The 20,191-nt window shown below is 35.1% G+C and overlaps 1 protein-coding gene across 4 annotated transcripts in view; it reads right to left on the bottom strand.

The window, feature by feature from the left end:
- Positions 1–16,471, bottom strand: part of LOC115229652 (transmembrane protein 181) — a 51,624-nt gene extending 35,153 nt beyond the window's left edge. Inside the window, exons 1-2 of one of the 4 annotated variants that reach the window (XM_029799976.2) lie at positions 16,330–16,471; positions 14,812–15,013 (exon numbers count right to left, since the gene is read on the bottom strand). In XM_029799976.2, the coding sequence (XP_029655836.1) occupies positions 14,812–14,954 (143 nt within the window). In that variant the 5' untranslated portion in view covers positions 14,955–15,013; positions 16,330–16,471. Of the gene's footprint in view, positions 1–3,578; positions 3,765–3,941; positions 4,288–14,811; positions 15,014–15,706; positions 15,843–16,329 lie in introns of those variants that run through there. The other 3 variants (XM_036498828.1, XM_029799988.2, XM_029799982.2) reach the window with 3 other exon arrangements.
- Between the last annotated feature and the right edge of the window lie 3,720 nt (positions 16,472–20,191).

The following is a 20,191-nucleotide window of genomic DNA, read 5'->3' as shown; positions in this document are numbered from 1 at the left end:
CTGGTCAGACCTCCAAGTCTAAAAAGTGGGATCAGACTGTGCAGACTGATTTCCTCTTTAAAACTAGTAAGTGCAGGCAGGAAGATATGCCCATGAAGCATCAAGAATCAGTTTACATAGTCATTTGAAGGTGTGCTGCTCTTTCTCATGATCTTCAGACACAATGAACCTGCCATCAGCATATACATATATATAACCTTGTTTAGGCTTAGCAGCCCTTTCTGTTTGTTTTCACTGTCCTGTTTTTGTTACCAATTTTGACCCTCCGCAAAACCCCAAAGTTTATTTAATTTGCTTTGCAGGAGCAACTGTTTTATCGAAAGCATATCTTGTTGTGAAATGCTCAAAATACAAGAGTAGAAAAACAGCCAACAACTGATGAAAGGTCGTTCTTTATATTGTTTTCCATTTGTGTATAACATTGTTTGAAAAAACAGTTCATATTCCATATGCTCGTACTTCGTATTTTTTGTTGTACACGTTTCGTGACGTCCTGTGCCCACATATGCATATATGTATGCGTAGAGATGTAAGTATGTACATATATATATTATTTATATTATTTTATATTTATATATATGCAATTATATTATTTTATATTTATATATATATATTATTTATATTATTTTATATTTATATATATATATATATTATTTTATATTTATATATATATATATATATTATTTATATTATTTATATTATTTTATATTTATATATATATATATTATTTATATTATATATATATATATATATATATATATATTATATATATTATTTATATATATATTATATATATATATATTATTTATATTATTTTATATTTATATATATATATATATATTATTTATATTATTTTATATTTATATTATATATATATATTATATATATTATTTTATATTATATATATATATATATATATATATTATTATATTATTTTATATTATATATATATTATATATATTATTTTATATTTATATATATATATATATATATTTATATTATTTTATATTTATATATATATATATATATATTATTATATTATTTTATATTTATATATATATATTATATATATATATATTTATATTATTTTATATTTATATATATATATATATATTATTTATATTATTTTATATTTATATATATATATATATATATATATTATATATATTATTTATATTATATATATATATATTTATATTATTTATATTATTTATATTATATATATATATATATATATATACTGATCACAATATTGACAGCTGAACAGAAAACGCATTGCTGAAAAAGTTTGGAATTATCAACTGAGATAAGTATGTGCTGGAGACTGAATTGTCATTTTTACATTTTTGGCGCAGGCGTGGCTGTGTAGTAAGAAAATTGCTTCCCAACCACATGGTTCCAGGTTCAATCCCAATGTGTGGCACTTTGGGCAAGTGTCTTCTGCTATAGCCTCGGGCCGATCAAAGCCTTGTGAGTAGATTTGATAGACGGAAACTGAAAGAAGCCCGTTGTGTGTATGTGTGTGTTTATATTCCCCCATCGCTTGACAACAGGTGTTGTATTTACATCTCCGTAACTTAGCGGTCCGGCAAATAGTGACCGATAGAATAAGTACCAGGTTTTAAAAACAAAATAAGTCCTGGGGTCCATTTGTTCCAGTAAAACCTTCCGAGGCGGTACCCCAGCATGGCTGCAGTCAAATGACTGAAAGAACCAAAAGAGTAATAAAAAAAAAAGTTTATATATATTTATACATAATGTAAATATAGAGGGAATGTAGCGATGCTGTTTAAGAGTATCAATAATATGTTTGAGGGAAAATAAGCTCGGGAGAAGGTTCTACATACTAAATAAAAATACATTATAGTTTCACACACGAAATATAGTGAGTAGAAAAACTGATTCATATTTTATGAACTGTATCATTGATTAGTATTTGAACTGAAACTTTCCCCACCTCTCTGTATCATTGGTATTCTTTAAAAAATATTGGAATATACCTTAGAATTACTTTACATTTATTTTGTACCTAACTTCACGCCCTAAATCAAACATGGGCAACTCTTTTTCGAGAAGCGAACCGCTTGAGACAGCTCATCATCAGACGAGTCACACTACTAAAAAACTTCAAAGTAATTTTTCGTTAAGTCCTGCCGACGGTAGTTTGTCCATGTTTGCTTGAAATAAGGAAGTAACGCAAAATTTTGACAAGTAAAAATTGGTTCATTTATTTTGTACCTAACTTCACGCCCTAAATCAAACATGGGCAACTCTTTTTCGAGAAGCGAACCGCTTGAGACAGCTCATCATCAGACGAGCCACACTACTAAAAAACTTCAAAGTAATTTTTCGTTAAGTCCTGCCGACGGTAGTTTGTCCAGGTCTGCTTGAAATAAGGAAGTAACACAAAATTTTGACAAGTAAAAATTGGTTCATTTGGTTAGTTAGCTGTAAAAACAAACTCTGTGCACACATATATATATATTATAAAGCAGAAGGTGCATATATAAGTGTGTGTGTGTATAAATGAAGAAAATGTCAACTCATAACAAAATTAAAGTAGGCATTCTTTCGATATAAGGGCAAAATGTAATATAAAACAGAATATTTTGATTGTTTCTAAATAAAGCTTAAGAAAACGTTAAAAACGAGTTGTGTATTTCTTCAGAACCGTAGTAAAACGAAATAAGTTAATCAAATAAGATATCCAAAATAACTTGTATTTTTATCTTTACAACACAATTTTCTCCCCGTCTTTTACTAACTCTATAATACACTACAAAGTTTTCATTAGAACTTCTTACAGATAAATTGTTTTATTTCTGTTAGGAGTTTAAAAAAAAAAAAAGTAGGGGGAAACGCCAAGACACATTTGAAATAACGAGGCCGAGTACCGCCGAAACTTCGAGGTCACTGTCAGTATTTTTCCTTGTGAAAATACCTCTCAAGCTCTACCTCTATGTATCGTGTGCTTCTTTAGTTAAGGTTTCACGGGCCTCGTGTATACTTAAACATAAAGCACAGTGTGTGTGTGTTGCATTCAAATTATAACAAGTGGCGATAGTAGTGTTTTCGTAGGGTTATTTTCCACAATAAAGATGTGCGGGTTCGAAACCAGACTGCAATGTTCGCCCATCCTTAACAAATCAACAAGTGGGTGTATGAACTTATAAAAAGTAGAAGTGTTTCTTAGACTGAATGTTGTCCCTCAGTAATTTATCATCTCGAGTATATATACAACTTCTAAGTTTGCAGATATTCGTGTTTCCTAACTTTTCGATAAATAATACATTGTATATGGTTGATAAGATAAATACCAGACATGTACTAGGGTAGACTTAATACCACCATCAGCCCGTGTGGTAGGAAATCAACATTTTAGTTTTAAAATTCGCGTAAAACTTTCACTATATAAAGAAGAAATAAGGCGAAAGAAAAACTTTTCATAAACTTCGTAAAACAAAATAAGTTGCGTTTTGAGGTGAATTCTGACATTTCAAATAGCAGGATCTTTCCTCCAACAACTTACCTTATTTTACGAATTATACAAACTAATTATTTATATATTTTAAACTTACATTTCAATTTCGCGAGGTGCCATGCTGGCAACCGCCAAGACCACAAAACTTTAACCTAAATCACTGTTTTCCACCCGGAAGTTCAATAATATAGAGCTGCTGTTGCCGTCCAAAAATGTTATGTTCGCTAATCGAATAGATATATTTACATCTGACAGTTTTCGTAAAGAAGTTTTTAAAAAAAAGTTTTTATACTTTTTATTAGGAAGCCGGTGTCATTTACGAAGTGTCTCCCACACAAAATATAACATATTTGAGAACGTTGTTCAGTCTTAAGTTAGCTTAGTCCTTATCTAGCAGACACATGAACAGAGACGTTCAAGCTATGTCTATTCATGTCAAAAATACTGAATATAAGATTACCTTCTCTTTTACGATGGTAGGATGTGATTTGAAGATTTAACTGTTATTTCTAGCCGATCATGTAACCGTCTAGAAACACTCGCATAGGCTCGACGAGAATTTTGTTTTCTTCGTTAAAATAGTTGTCACAGTGTTATTGCTTAGGTCTTAATGAACCTTGAACCAAACGGGTATCTACCACGACAGAGTGCGTTAATGTTATGAACATTCAGCTGAGATATCAAACCACAGAAGATATCAGGCCTAACTTAGCTAAGTGGGTAATTGCTCAGTAGTAGTTAGAGGACAATCAGAGCAAAGTGGTCTGATCCAACCTAAGCAGTGGCTTCACCCCTCTGCATGGGCCACTTACACTTTTCTGTGCTTGTTTTACGTATCAGATTTTCAATCTTTCTTAATATAATGTATTATGTTTCCCTATCACCTCCCTCTCTATTACTCTCTCTTTCAATCAAGGAGGTATGTAGGTTACAAGGAAACCTCACTTGTGTAAGTGCTAAGAAAAAAGCACCCAGTACACTCTGTAAAGTGGGTAGCATTAGAAAGGTCGCCCAACCATAGAAACATACCAAAACCAAGATTTGCTCTTCCAACCCACTGGATCATGTCAGACCATCTAACCAATGCCAGTATGGAAAGCAGATGTGAAAAAAATGATGAGAAGGCAGACAGATATACACACAGCAGGTTGAAAGACAGACAAGCAGGTGGGTACGTACACACACACACATACTCACATCTCATTTTGTAACACATTTTATAACATACGAGAGGCGTTCAATAAGTAATGCCCCTGACCCACTTCCCATAGCAGTAGAGCAACGAAACTTGGCACAGTTATTGGTCTTTTTCTACATAGGAACCACTCAGAGTTACACATTTCTCCCATCGTTTGATGCAACTCTGGAGACCGTTTTTGTAGAAGACCCCAGCTTGGTCCTCCAACCACGATGTGACTTCAGAAATCAAGGCTGCATCATCTGGGAAATGCTTTCCTTTCAAAAACAACTTCATGGCTGGGAAGAGGTGAAAATCAGAGGGTGCAAGGTCAGGAGAGTAGGGGGATGGGGGAGGAGTTAATAGCCGCACGCCTGTGCTTCTGATCTGGCGACACGCGAGTTGTAGACCGGAGCGTTGTCCTGCAGGAGGAGGATGCCTTTGCTGATCTTGCCCCGCCTCTTGATTTTGATAGCTTCTCTTAATTTCCTCAAACGTGAAGCATAATAGGCTCCTGTAATTGTGGTACCCTTTGCCAGGAAATCTGTCATCACTACTCCGTCCTGGTCCCAGAAGACTGTGAGCATGACCTTGCCAGCGGAGGGCTGCACCCTTGCCTTCTTTGGAGGAGGTGAGTCACGGAGCATCCACTGCATTGACTGGGCTTTGGTCTCTGGATCAAAGTGATGGACCCAGGTTTCATCCTGTGTAATCTGTCTTTTGAAAAATTTTGGCTCATCTTCTTGGCACATCTCCAAATTCATCCTCAAGCACTCAACGCGTTCTTGCTTCTGGAAAGGTGTGAGCAACCTGGGAATCCATCTGGCAGACACCTTTTGCATATGCAAATGGTCATGAATGATAGTTTCCACAGACCCGGTATTAAACTTGACTTCATGGGCTATTTGGCGAATAGTTATGCGTCGATCTTCCAAAATGGCAGCCTCAACTTGACGGACAGATGCCTCATCAATGGCAGAAGGGGGACGACCAGATCTGGGAGCTGTTTCCACAGAGTTCCAACCATGTTTGAATTCACGATGCCAGCGTTTTACAAGGTCATATGATGGGGCATCATCACCATAAGTTACTTTCATTTCATCAAAAGTCTCCCGTGGTGTGCATCCTTTCAAATACAAAAACCGGATCACTGCTCGACACTCAACAGGCTCCATTTCACACTTGACTCAGTTCAAACACCTGTATATCAGAAACCACAATTAGTTCAGAGCTGTAATTTGCCACTTAATCTATAGAGATATAAATAATTGCACATGTAAATTTTCAGCTAGATCAAACAACTGCAAGTGGGTCAAAGTCATTACTTATTGAACACCCCTCGTATTTTGTTTGGCATGTATGGAACCTTGTAACCAATAAAGAAAGGATTATTATTATAAATTGTCTCTGAACTGCATCAACGATAAACATTGATGCTTCTTAAACTTACATTTGTTTCATAAATTTTTCCAACAAAAATCAGAATTTTTATTATAGTAAAGGACAATCTTGAAGAATGTTCTTGTTTCCTCTAATTAATAAGATACAGAAAGGCAGCAAGCTAGCAGAAGCATTAAAAATGCTTGGCAAAATGCTTAGTAGCATTTCGTCCATCTCCACATTCTGAGTTCAAATGCTGCTGCTGGGGTCAACTTTGCCTTTCATCCTTTCGGAGTCAATAAAATAAGTACCACTTGAGTACTGGGATCAATGTAATTGACTTACCCCTTCCACGAAATTGCTGGCCTTCAAACTGCTGTATCTTATAAATCAATTAATAAGATATAGTTATTTTCCTCTCAACAGACAAATATTTTATTCAAAAATGTCAACAAGTTTGACATTTGAAATCAAAGAATAGTAACAGTGATGCTAAAGCTGTTATCTTTCTTGAAACTTTTGCTTGTCAAAGCAAAATGTTGTTTTTTTCTGGAGATTTCATTAGAAATTAACGAATGTGTAAGTGTAAACTTTGACAACACCAGCAATGATATGGTGTGACATAGCAGTGAGGCAGAAAAAAACAACACCATTATAAACAATAATAAATTCGTCACTATCGACAAACGGTAGATACAACACTAAAAATAGTGCTAACAACAATATAACAAGAAGGGAAATAGGTGAAGAAAATAAAAATATCAACATCAACAAGACCAACAGCAAAAAGATTGAGAATGTCAGTAATAAGTTATATGAAACACGCAACAGCATCATCAACAATAACAGAAACAAAAAGAATAAGAAAAGTGCATCATCATCATCATCGTTTAACATCTGCTTTCTATGCTGGCATGGGTTGGACAATTTGACTGAGGGCTGGTAAGCCAGAAAGCTGGACTAGGCTCCAATCCGATCTGGCAAAGTTTCTACAGCTGGATGCCCTTCTAAATGCCAACCACTCCGAGAGTGTAGTAGGTACTTTTTACGTGCCACTGGCACAAGGGCCAGTCACGCAATACTGGCATCGACCACACTTGAATGGTGATTTTTACATGCCACCAGCACAGAAGCTAGTCAGGCGGCACAGGCAATGACTATACTTAAATGGTGTGTTTTATGTGCCACCGGCTTGGGACCAGTCAGCCAGTACTGGTACTGACCACACTCAAATGGTGCTTTCTTGCATGCCAACAGCACAGGTGCTTATCAGGCAGTAATGTCATCAGCCACAATGACTTCACTTGACTCAACAGGTCTTCATAAGCACAGTTTATTGCCCAAGATTTGCTCTTCCAACCCACTAGTTATGCTGCACTGGCATAAGCCACGGTCTCACTTGGCTTGCCAAGTCTTCTCAAGCACAGCATATCTCCAAAGGTTTCGGTTACTTGTCATCACCTCAGTGAGACCCAACGTTTGAAGGTTGTGCTTCACTACCTCATCCCATGGCTTCCTGGGTCTACCTTTTCCACAGGTTCCCTCTACTGCTAGGGTGTGACACTTTTTCACACAGCTGTCCTCATCCAAACACAACACATGACCATACCCGTGCAGTTGTCTCTCTTGCACACCACATCTGATGCTTCTTATATTCAACTTTTTCCTCAGGGAGCTTACACTCTGTTGTATATGCACACTGACATTACACATCCAGCAAAGCATACTACTTCATTCCTTGCAAGCTTATGCATGTCCTCAGCAGTCACAGCCCATGTTTCACTGCCATGTAGCATTGCTGTTCACACATATGCATCATACAGTCTACTTTTTACTCTGAGCAAGAGGCCTTTTGTCATTAGCAGAGGTAATAATGAAAATGATAGTAACACCAAAAATTGTAGCTCATTTATAAGAGCCACCATCACCTAGACTGAACATTCACATTAGTTAAAAAATGAACACATAAGGTAGATGAAGCTTTATATAAAGAGTCTTGGGTTGATAGTTATTGTAGAAGATGAGCTAAATTGTTCAGAGAAGCACAGTTACAAAAATAAACAAAGTGCAAAACCTTCGTCCTGAATAAGCAGAAAATTGATTTGTGCACCATTTGATAGCTCAGAAAAGGGAAACTGTTTAAGTCGGTAGAGGTCTTGTTCCTCTAATGACAAAGCACTCCATTAACTCATGTGTCTTGGAGGAATGTAACCTAATTTCTGTCTATGTGTCATTACTCTACCAAAATGACAATTCATAATGTACTGCCTAACTTAAATTGATGTATTTTAATGGTGATAGGTAGTAGATAGTAGATTTTGGTCTTTTTTCCCATGAGAATTCAATCTCCAATTCAGATCCTCTGGGAACTGAACTAGATATTCAGGTTCAAATCACATTCAAAAACTTATTAAAATTTCCATACAAGTTCCGTATTAAAGGCATACAAAATATGAGGGTAATAGTAACAAGCAGAAAGCCAAATTACTGCAATTGTGGTGACACTAACCTTCCTCTCTACTCATAAACATAACAAAACAAAACCCCACTGCCACCAACATCAATAACAAATCCACAACAGCAACAACTGAACAACAAGAAATAATCTATTTTTCTCATTTCTTTTCTTTTCTTCCCTAGTATTTACTCCACTTTGTGTAAAATCTGCTTGTTTATTTATGTCAGTGAGTTGCTGCCCTAGCTAATGCATTACTCTGTTTGACATGGGAGGCCAATCACCATTAGCCAAATCCCTAAAATCTTTTTCTACCATGTGGAGGTTGGTGATAAGAAGTGAAGATTGAACTCAGAACACAAATAGCCAGAATAGATACTACAAGCATCTTGTCTGAGAGAAGACACAACCTAGCAATTAAGACCCATTTTAGTCTTTAGACTATAGTAAGTGCATATTATCTGATTTCAAGCAAATACATGTGGCTTGCAGTAGGATTTTACTGATCTGTTTACAAGGAGCAAAATACTAGAGATGGCAGATTCTCATATTTACCTCAATGATCATCTGCAACTTTTAGCAGAAGAGACAAAGTTCTGTAAGAAGCCAATTTCAGTTGCTACAATAATGACTGGGTTGAATAGCTGTGCAAGATACAAATCACAAAAATTGGATGGTCTACTCCTACAAACTTAATTACCACAGGACAGCCTTGTTCAACACATATATTGGCAGCAAGTCAGAGACATTCCCATTTGTATGAATCAAGTTGTGGTGGATGTGTTGAGGAAGGACCAAAACAAGGACATGACAATTTTAGGCCCATAACTCAGATTCAAATATTTTGGTAAAGGTTCTTACCAAAAGATTGGCACTTATCAAGCATGTAATCAGAGATGTACAAACTCTTGAGATCCCCAGCAGACTATTCATCACAACCTTGCACCTCATACAATATACTGTAGAGAGAGTTAAGAATAGATCTTACTTTGGTCAGTTTAGATCAGGTTAAATTATTTAATGGAATCAACCTTCACTACTTGGTGACTATCCTAAGTGGATTTGGATTTGATCATACTTTCAGATACTGGATTTCTAGAATATACAGTAGCATTTGTTCAATAGTTAAACTGAATCGCTACTTACTGAAACCCAGTACATGAAGAATGCATTCTCACATCTTGCCTGTATATTTTGACATTCAAACCACTACTGTGAAAATTAGAGGGGTTGAGAAGCATCCTACTCAAATTAAGATAAAGCCTTTTCTGTGTCAACATACACAGACATTTCCATGATGTTGTCAAGCACATCAGACATGAAAGTGGTTGGTACTTTGGTGTAAGGCTCACTCAGAGATGAGCTGAGAAGCTGTCACTGAAAGGTTAAGAGGATGAGGCTAACATTCGTGATATTACAATTTTTTTCAACAACCACATTATTGAAATATATCATGATGAATTTCATGTTTCAAAACATTGCTTACTTTTTACTCAGCGAAATATATATATATATATACTAGCAAACACACCCATCCTTTGGATGGTTTAAGGTACTTTGGTGGTATTTTTTTCACCAAATAATTGAACTACCGAGGTTTATGAGTAGCACGGCAATCTAGGTTTCCGATTAACCTAGGAACGGAAAATCAAATTGAAGGCTGGTTATTGTAGAGACTGTTGCACTTTAATGATCATAGAACATATAAGTTTGCAAGCAATGCAAAGTTGAGCTTCTGAAGTGTTTGGGGAGTAGATTACAGATAATGACTACAAAATATAGTTGTTTTACATGAAAGAGAAATTTCTTGTTAAAAACAGCCACATAGATGGTGTAAGGAAATTGAAGGAAGACTTAGAAACTTCCCCTCTGTGAGTTTATTTTATTCAACGGCAACAGGAGCTACATGTTTGGAGAGATATGCTAACAAAAGCCCCTTTATTCTCTCTTCCCACATAGCCTGCGCATAAACTAACAGTGAATGCTGCATAAAGTTAAATTGGTATGGAGCTTTCTGAAAGATACGTACAGCTTTAGCTAGTAGAAGCAAAACTCTTATTTAAAGGTTGATTGTTTGGGACAAATCATATGTGATTGTTTAAAAAAAGGCTAGAACGACAATGCTAAGACATATTTGAAACAATGGGCAACAGCCGAAATATCATAATGGATGAGTAAATAAGCATTCTTAAAGTGACACAACGCATTGATAGGTAAACAAAGGTTTCAACAAATAGAAGAAAGGGAAGGGAACCTTTCAAGTAACTAAGAATAGGTAAAAAAAGGTAAGCTTGCCACGGTTTAATGCAGTTTAAATATGGAAATCAAGATTGTTTGGTATTGGATATTGATTGCATATAGTGTTCTTAGTCAATTTAATCACCGTGGCAAGTGGACAGTGGAAATAAATAGACAAAATCCTTTCACTTTTATAAAAAGATTTTAAAAGTATGGAAGACACTACATACAAAAAACTATGTCCATTTACATGAGAGCTCTGGGCAAAATGTTATAGTGCATGACCATCCTTGGAGTTGATGTAAGCACATGCTAAAACTCTTCATAACTTTTTTATTTTTACGAATTTTTACAAAATTTTGTCAATTCTGTCTTCTGCATAATGGAATTGATACGAGTATGCAAAAATTTTTTTTCTTTTAAATTCTAACCCCCACCCGACATGATTTTTTTTTTTTTTTTATAATTCGTGGTTTTAAAATTCAGACAGTCCAAATCTACCATTAGCTTCTCTTTATAATTTCCAAATAATTTTTTAAATACTTCAAAACCAAAATTGCATAAATATGTGTGCCAGAAACAGTAGTTAAAAATGAAGGAAATAGACTTTTGTTCCATTATTCTAATATCTTCTGAAACTTATACACATATATGTATAAATACATACAGAAATATATATAAATATACTCATACACATACATTTTTGCAGAGTTTTATATATATATATATATATATATATATATATATATATGCCACCAGCACAGGAGACAGTCAGAGGGCACTGGCATCGACCACGTTCAGATAATGCATTTTATGTACCACTGGAACAGGAGCCAGTCAGAGGCACTGGCCGCAACCACAACATGCAACCAAGTGAATACTTTGAACACCTTGCTTCTCTGGACATAGATACATTGAAGCGCCAACGTCTTAGTAAACTGACTTAGTAAACACCCAACTTAGTAAATTATTAACCATCACACCAACAATCATATTGAGCACCTTTTTCAGCTCCATGTATGGGTGCAAGCATTCCCTTTCCATACCATTAATGCTTATTCAAAGAAAAAGACAGCTTTGCATCTGTGTTGTCACAGGTATAGCTGTTGGAATGCAAAGAGCCAGAAAAGAAACTACAAAACATGCCTACAAAGTCAGAAAACAGCACAACTCCCATGACTTTCAGAAACATTTTTTCATATTCAAAGTTGCTGAAGCATGGAACAAACTACCTGCATCAGTTGTTAGTTGCTGAGACATTGCATCCTTTAAAACTTCCATGCTTCCTGAAATTTGCCAACACTACACCTGATATCACCCCTCCATACACAAACACACATGTATATCATGATTCATACACTGTCCACTTTCCTGACTTTTGTACATAATTCTATGTACTGTACATGCACCTTTGATGAGTTGTAGTGCACCTGAGCACTATACACAATAATTTCATTATTATTATTATTATATGGATGACAATATTTTCAACCAAGACATTACAACTGTATTTGATTGTTCAAATGTTTCAATTCTGTGTATGTATATATATTTACTAAATTGCTGAAATTCATCAATGGTTTCTCCCATTGTTTTGATGGGCCATTTTCTATCATTAATAAAACTGTCAGTATCTTTGAAAACATAGGTTTGTTAGTAAGGTTAGAAATGTTTTTGACATTTTAACTAAGTCAACTTAATAAATCAATTTACTGAGTCATGTAATGTAAGATAAGGGGTTGTAGCATTAAACTCAATTGTTCTTATAGTAGCTAAGGACAAATGATAATGAGCTAGTAAGTATAGAATATTGATTTTTCCCATTACATTTAATGTTAAATAGGACATTTTTTGGTCAAAGTTGACCTGTGCATCTGCACATGCTAGGGTAAAAATTAGTTCTTTTATTTTTGAGGAAGACTGACCATCACCTGTGGATGCAAGCTTTCCCTTTCCATACCATCAATGCTTATTTAATAAAACAGACAGCCTGGCATCTGTTTTGTCACAGGTGTAGCTGTTGGAATGCAAAGAGCCAGAAAAGAAACTACAAGAAATTTCACCCAATCCTCTAATAGTTCCACTAATCCACCATTTTGGTTTAGTACTTTTTTATTGACTCCAAAAGAATGGAAGTTAAAGTTGATCCTGGTGAGATTTGAACTCGTAGCACAGAGGGACAGAGCAAATCTCATGAAGTAATCTATCCAATTTAATGTTAATTAAATAATGTCATTTCAAACTAGAAATATAATACAAGTCAGGAAAACAAATGAACTAAAAAGAGTTGAAATATAAAACAATTATTTTGATTATCAGCAATAATAAGCAGGTTAAAATTTGAAAGCCAAATGTTCAAAATAAAGTACTGCTTTCTTTTTTCAAACTCTTATCATATCTACTATGAGTGTGAAGCAAAACTTCAAAGAACAAATATAAAAGGATATGATAATCTTCTATGTGTATTTGAAAACTTTGGTACAACAAACAGCTTCTCTTGGTTGTAAAATATACAATGGGCTTCTTTCATTCAGTTTCCATCTACCAAATCCAGTCACAAGGCTTTGGTCAGCCCAGGATTATAATAGAAGACACTTGGCCAGGGGTACCATGCAGTGGACTAAACCCTGAACCATGTGGTTGGAAAGCAAGCTTTTTACCACACAGACACACTTGCATAATGCTTTTGTTTTTAATAATTTACATTCATCCCAGCATGGCTTATAGTTAGGGCTTTTGTTGATTTATACATTTATTTTTGGATCAAAATCTTTAACAACCACATCCAATTCCTACTTCCAAGTGTAGCAAAGGAGTGCTACCTGATTTTCAGCCAAGCATGTTCAGGGTTTTGGACCTCCAGAAATGCAATACATTGAATTATTAACCTTATTAACTGCATTCCTAAAAACAAGCTTTCCACTTCAGTACTAGAATTTTGCCAATGAACAAATGCTGTCTCAAGTAAAACCCACATCTGAAACTATGATGCTGCTTATATACACAAACATTGTAGACCTCATCCAAAAGGCCATCCAGTTGATTGCAAATACTCACTCAACAAGATATTGGATTCTCAGACCTTCAGATACTTTTATTTTAAGTTCACATTTCTCTTTATAGACAACCAGTCAATGAGGGGAACACCTATATGGTTAAAATTAAGAATCAAATCTGCAAATCACATCCTACTGTCTTAAAGAGAATCCAGAATAATGTAGACCTTAAAAAAAATTAGACAATCTTATCATGAATGCTTTTAATCAAATTTCTGGTTAATCAGAACTCATCTAGGGCTACACAACAACAATCTTATAGACATATATCACATCATTACTCTTCAAAGTTGCATTTCATTTAGTAGCTTTCCTGTGTACATTTTCTACAATAATTTAATTCTTGATGAAATATAGTCTCCAAATGACATTAACATATGTCAGTTACTGCCTTCACTTCAGTAGAATGTATTTTATAAATAAATAAACACTTATCGGACAATGCAATATTTCTCTGCTGTCATTAACAAGTTGAACTGATGTTTATTAGACAAACAGCACTACTCTTTGCTCATGACAAAAGAGGAAAGTGAGCCCTCACATATTCTTTGCAGGCTGGTGAAAGTGATATAGTTGAAATTCAAACTGATGTTTGCATGATAAAATTGGTAAAAGGAGTCGTTCAAGAGTGTTTCTTGGGACAAAAAGATTGCATGAAATGTTTACTGTGAGGTTTAAAACACTTTAAGAGTGATGAGAAAAGGTAAGATGGGAGGTTCAAATGAATTAGGTGGCAGACATATGCAACAAGCTAGTTCAGAGGAGGAGGATATTGTAATGGAAAGAATAGTGAGGAAATAGTATGTCTCTGAGCCAGTGTTTGTTGCATATTGATGAGTAGGTCTTTTGCCAATCAGTTGAATGTCTTTTTCTTTAATATGGTGTAAAATGTCAGTGCATAATAGCAGCACCATCCAGCAACGGAAGCAGCACTCTAATGTCTAATATAAAACATAAAGCTTGATGATTAACAATATAATTTTTTGTTAATGGAAGAAGGAAAACAGATGAAATGCTTTTTTACCTTTCACAGCGATCATGGTGATATGTTGGAGCAATATGGGGTGAAAATACACTGAAGATGTTTGAGAACTGAGAGAGGAAGGCTCGGATGCTGTCTGCCCAACTTGGGGACGCATAGGAAAATGTGTATTCAGCTGAATCCATGGGAAGAAATCAAGAAACAGTGCAAGGGAGTAAAAATGAAAACACTGCTTCTAATTTACCTGTAAAAGTAAAAAAAAAGGAAAAAAAGAATGAAACTCTTCTAGAATCAAGTGTAAAAGAATGGAGCCAATACTCTATGTGTGTGTGTGTGTGTGTGGCTCCGTACATGCATGTTTGCACATGAAGATAGATATACATACATATAATACAACCATGCTAGCATGGGAAAATGGACATGTCTGAATGCGTGTGTGTGTGTGTGTGTAAAATAGCCATGTACTTCACAAGGCCCATCTAAACGATTTTCCCACTGGACATGTTGTTTAATTAAAAATTAGACCTTAATAAAAGCTTGAATGAAATATAAAACGCAAAGGAAAAATCCAGAAAATACTGACAGATGGTGATGTCTATCTATCACCTAAGATCTACGTACAAATTAAAAAGGAAATTTATTTGAAATACATACATAATTTTTATTTTCATTCTCTTTTATACTCGTTGCATCATATTAAGACGTATTTGTCTATTGAGATTTATTACTGTCTTTACAAATAACTAATTGTTCTTGGTTAATCGATTTCACTTTAAAATGCTGGTAACATATGTAAACCATAGGAAGAAAATAAATATACGTAAATTAAAAAAAAAAACGAAAACTCTTCTTATCTCATTCAATCCATGTAGTCTACCAAAATATTGACCTCTTTTTCATTTATATTTTAATCAAGGGAAAGACAAACAGTGCTTACGGCCTTTCCAGACCCTTAATACAATTGATGTTCAAGATGCATTTCGTAATTTGATGTTCGTAGGGAAAACATGGACCTGGAGGGGAGAGTTGTAAGGAGTTGTTGTTCACTTGACGGGGAAAAGATTTTACTAAGTATTGTAAGAGGTTTTCTTTCTTTTCCTTTTCTTTTTTATGCTCATGGGAGTTAGTCAATGTAATGATGATGTGCAATGATGGTCAAAAACAGCAAAAAGGGCCGGGATTAAAGAAAGATTACTTTAGGTAATTGTGCATACATAAAAGAGATCCCCACACTTCCGGCAAATAAGGGCAAGAAAAACATCTCGAAAAAACATCTACGTTATGGGCCACCATAAACCCTAAACCAATCTTGATTGCTATTATACACCTTTCACATTAAAATTACAACTAAGAAATGATGATGATGGTAATGGAAGAGGTGATTACAGAATGATTATAAACTAGCTAGAACAACATAAGGCGAAGTGTATTAATGTCATAAAATGCCGGTTTCGTTTCACTTCGTTGTTTTGCTTTCTGTTTTAATCTGTTTTATATTCACATACATCAACAATATATATATATATATTATATAATTATTTTTAAAATAATAAAACTCACGTCCACCAAGCATGGAATCTGGTTTTGGGACAATGTTCGGTAGATCAGCTTCATTGTGGAGGAAAGACACCGTTTACAAATTCGTAGTTTCACTTTCGTATGAATATCTTCAGCAGATCAATAACATATAAACAGTCTCCGGTAATCTATCAAAAACTAACAAAACAACTCACTTTACTTTCTTTAAAAAGTGTTCAATTTTATTTTCTTAATAACGCTTGCGAAGCAAATACTATTAGATCATGTTTACACAGATTTACATATATATAATGTAATGTTATAGAATAATATCATAAACATATGTGCACGTGTGTATGTATATATGTATATGTAAATGAATAGTTATTTGAGCTATAGAGATCAGAGGTACTATACACATTAAATACAATACAAACTATTGTGGATCGATTTAATTTGACTGAATCAATTATGTGTGTGTGTGTGTGTACACATACAAACAAGCAAAAAAAGTCATGTGCACGTGCATATATATATCTGTGTATGCATATAGGTATACACGCATAGAGTGAGAGAGAAGTCGTGTGTATGTGTTTTGTACGTACAAAATAAGATGACAGAAATAATATTTATTCGAATATTGAAGGTATAGCTACTTAAATACTAAATTTTTTATTGAAGCTGATTGTTTATGTGAAACTCGGAGTAACAGTCTGAAGTTTATGATGAACAATCATTCTCACCTCATCCCCTTTTTTATGAGTTTCAACAAGAGATTAAAAGATTACAAGGTTACGATTTTTTATCTTTTACTTGTTTTTGTCAAATTTTTAATTTCTCCCCCACCACAGCTCATTTTGTAAAACTTTTTATTCGAAAATTTGTTCCAATTTTCAATTTCATAAAAATTCAAGGTAATTACCATTCAGAAAGTCCCACTGGTTGCTGGTTACTGCTCATACCTGGTCTAGAAGTTACTAAACCAGCCCGTTTTAATGACGAGTGCGTGGATGAATACTGAACTACAAACATCAGATGATATAGAAAGCGGGCCTTAGTATGGTCGCTCATCCTGCTAGAAATAACTGTCAAATCTCTCTCAAACTACACATCTCAAAGGAAGGACACATTGAACAATACAGTCTAAGATACACAAAAACATTTTTTAAAAGACGTGATTACGATTTTGAAAAAATGTTATTCAAAATTTCAGGGTTTTTCTCTTTAAATAACATCCTTCCCTAACTTTCCACATAAATGAAATTAGAATTTAACAGAATTTACGTCGACACAATTCTTTCTTGGCCAGAACAAGTTTATACATTATCTCAGTTCTATTAAACATAGTAATTTGTCAGCTCCTTTTTCATCATTCATGGGCCCGTACTGGTCGGGGGGAGGCCCCTCAGAAACACTGTATTAGCACATTGTAAACATTCAATATTACACTACCAGCAGCTTCTCAACCTTCTTTTGATCGATACAGAAATGTTTTCTATAGATTGTTATAGAATTTCAATATAGCCCTGAAAAGTAATTTAATATATAAGTCGCATATCTGAATTTTCAAAATTATTTTATTACAGGAAGTGTACTGACTAAGGCAACTGATTTGGTCAGAGACTGTGTTGGGACTAAAACGATTGCGACGTGGAAGATACATTAGCCATTAAAAAACGCATAGAGACTTCACTTAAACATATATTGTTATTCTCAAAATTTTTGTCACGCGAACTGCGACCTGGTCACTGACAAGATTACAAGATCGCACTAAATCCTTGTTTGTCTTAGTAGATGTGTCTTCACAGATTCTTTTAACTTGTAATTGTCCCCTCCCTCACTGCTGACTAAAACAGCTGCTTTATCATGATAAAATGAATCTTCCTTATTTGTGTGTTTCTTAATCTTCTATTATAATTCCATTCACATCCAGTATGCGGCATAGCAGTGTTTCTCATAAGTGAGAAGGGTGAAGACTGAAAAAGGAGTGGGCAAAATTAAGATGATTTTAAACTTTTAAAACTTGTCGAACGCCATGGCGAACTGAGAATTTTGTGGAGGAACATTCAATTTTATCTCCCCATTAATAAAGGGGAGGGGGGTCAAAAACTTCCCTAACAATATGATAGGGAGGAGGTCAGGTATTTTACATTTTGAGAACCAGTATATTATAGTAAGATCTGAGAACATTTCCAGTACCATGGACAAACTGCATAACAATATATCAAACACTTCTATGCTGTGAGAGAGTAAAACTGGTGGGTGAACTAATACAATGTTTCTCATATAGGAGCACCTCAACAACTTCTAGACAGACCTGTATTACCTGGAAGAGGAACGGATAAATTGTCATGTTGAATTTTAAAAGTGTTATTTGAAACTTTAAAAGGCTTGTCTTGGCAAATAAAGAAAATAATGTAGATGCAAATTCTACTGTCCTCCAGTCAGGGCCGGCTCAATGTACCAGAAACTCGGGCAGTTGCCCGGTGCGCCAGAGAGGGCGTGACAAAAACAAAGAAATTTCCATGACTGTCAGCTTGTACACACCGAAGTTCAGATTGCCCAGGGCACCAGCAACCCTAGGGCTGGCCCTGCTTCCTGTTAATATAGGGTGGGAGATAGGAAAGGATTTCCTCAATATTTTGGTAGGGTAGGTATTTGTTAGTTTGCTAACCAGAATGTTATTGCATTTGTAGCGTACCTCGGTTATATCCTCACTGTTTGAGAGATATAATACAAATAATGTCGTAGCAGATAGCAGCCATCCTTTGGCTACTTAGGACCAGTTGTGTGCGCTACTCTGATTGGTTGGTTTTGGTGCAGTTTTATCTCTTGGTTTATTTCACGCCAATGTATAAACCAACCAATCACAACCTTCAGAGAAGGCCACATGACACTGTTTTTCTGATATCTTGTTTGAGCCAACTAAACCATTTAAAAAGGCTAGATCGACAGAACATTTCGTCTTTGGTTCTAGTCCTTCTTAGGACTAACCAGACAGCCAGTTCCAGCGACTTGGCCATATTCCTGCGATGACACCAACACCAACATGCAGCATCTCAGGACGTTTTCCACCACTGTCACCTTAAGCTTATCGACAACACCAACATATCTACATGCATACCAACCAACATTGTTACAAGTTCAACTTCACACTGTTGTGAATACTCACCAAGGTTAACAGCTCCAGTCTACCTGCGAGAACTTTCTGTACCAAAGTAACTCAGCACAGCATCAAAGCCTCAACTTCTACACGTGTAGTAACTGGCTCTGCAATTGTGACCACCAACTTCTCTGTTACAGAAATAACTGTTATGGTGTGTCTTACATCGAACTGGTATTTATCAACATCTTGTCTGAACATTCATTTTTGTATCCTGAGAGACACATTTTCTATTATGCAGAGCTACTTACTACACGTGTTCTTTGTCTATTTCCTTAACTTCTTGGAGATTTTAGGTAAAATTATACTAATGTGTCCTGTTCTAAGTTAATTAAATTCTATGTCTTTGTGCAGCTGAAGATTGCTCTGCATTTTAAATTGATGTAATGAAATGATTGCATTGTTGAGTTTAATGGAGTTGCATGAAATGATCGTACTGCATTACCTCTGGATATCCTTGTTGCTTATTTTGATTTTAATCACCTTAGTTTGAAATTGTATGGATAATACCGTACTAAATTCTGGTGCCTCAACTTAGGTGCCATATTCATCTGAATCTAAATTATATACATATACATACATACACATCGCTCGGATGTTTTTTCACATGCCACCAGCACAAGTGCCAGTAAGGCTACACAGGTAATGATCACGCTCAAATGGTGCTTTTTACGTGCCATCGGCACGGAGGCTAGCTTGTTGCTCTGACAACGATCTCACTCATATGGTACTCTTAGCGCT

Source organism: Octopus sinensis, linkage group LG2 (assembly GCF_006345805.1).
Source record: "Octopus sinensis linkage group LG2, ASM634580v1, whole genome shotgun sequence".
Classification (NCBI taxonomy): Eukaryota; Metazoa; Mollusca; class Cephalopoda; order Octopoda; family Octopodidae; genus Octopus; species Octopus sinensis.
The sequence above is the reverse complement of the archived record's forward strand: the minus strand, read 5'-3'. Positions and strand labels throughout refer to the sequence as shown.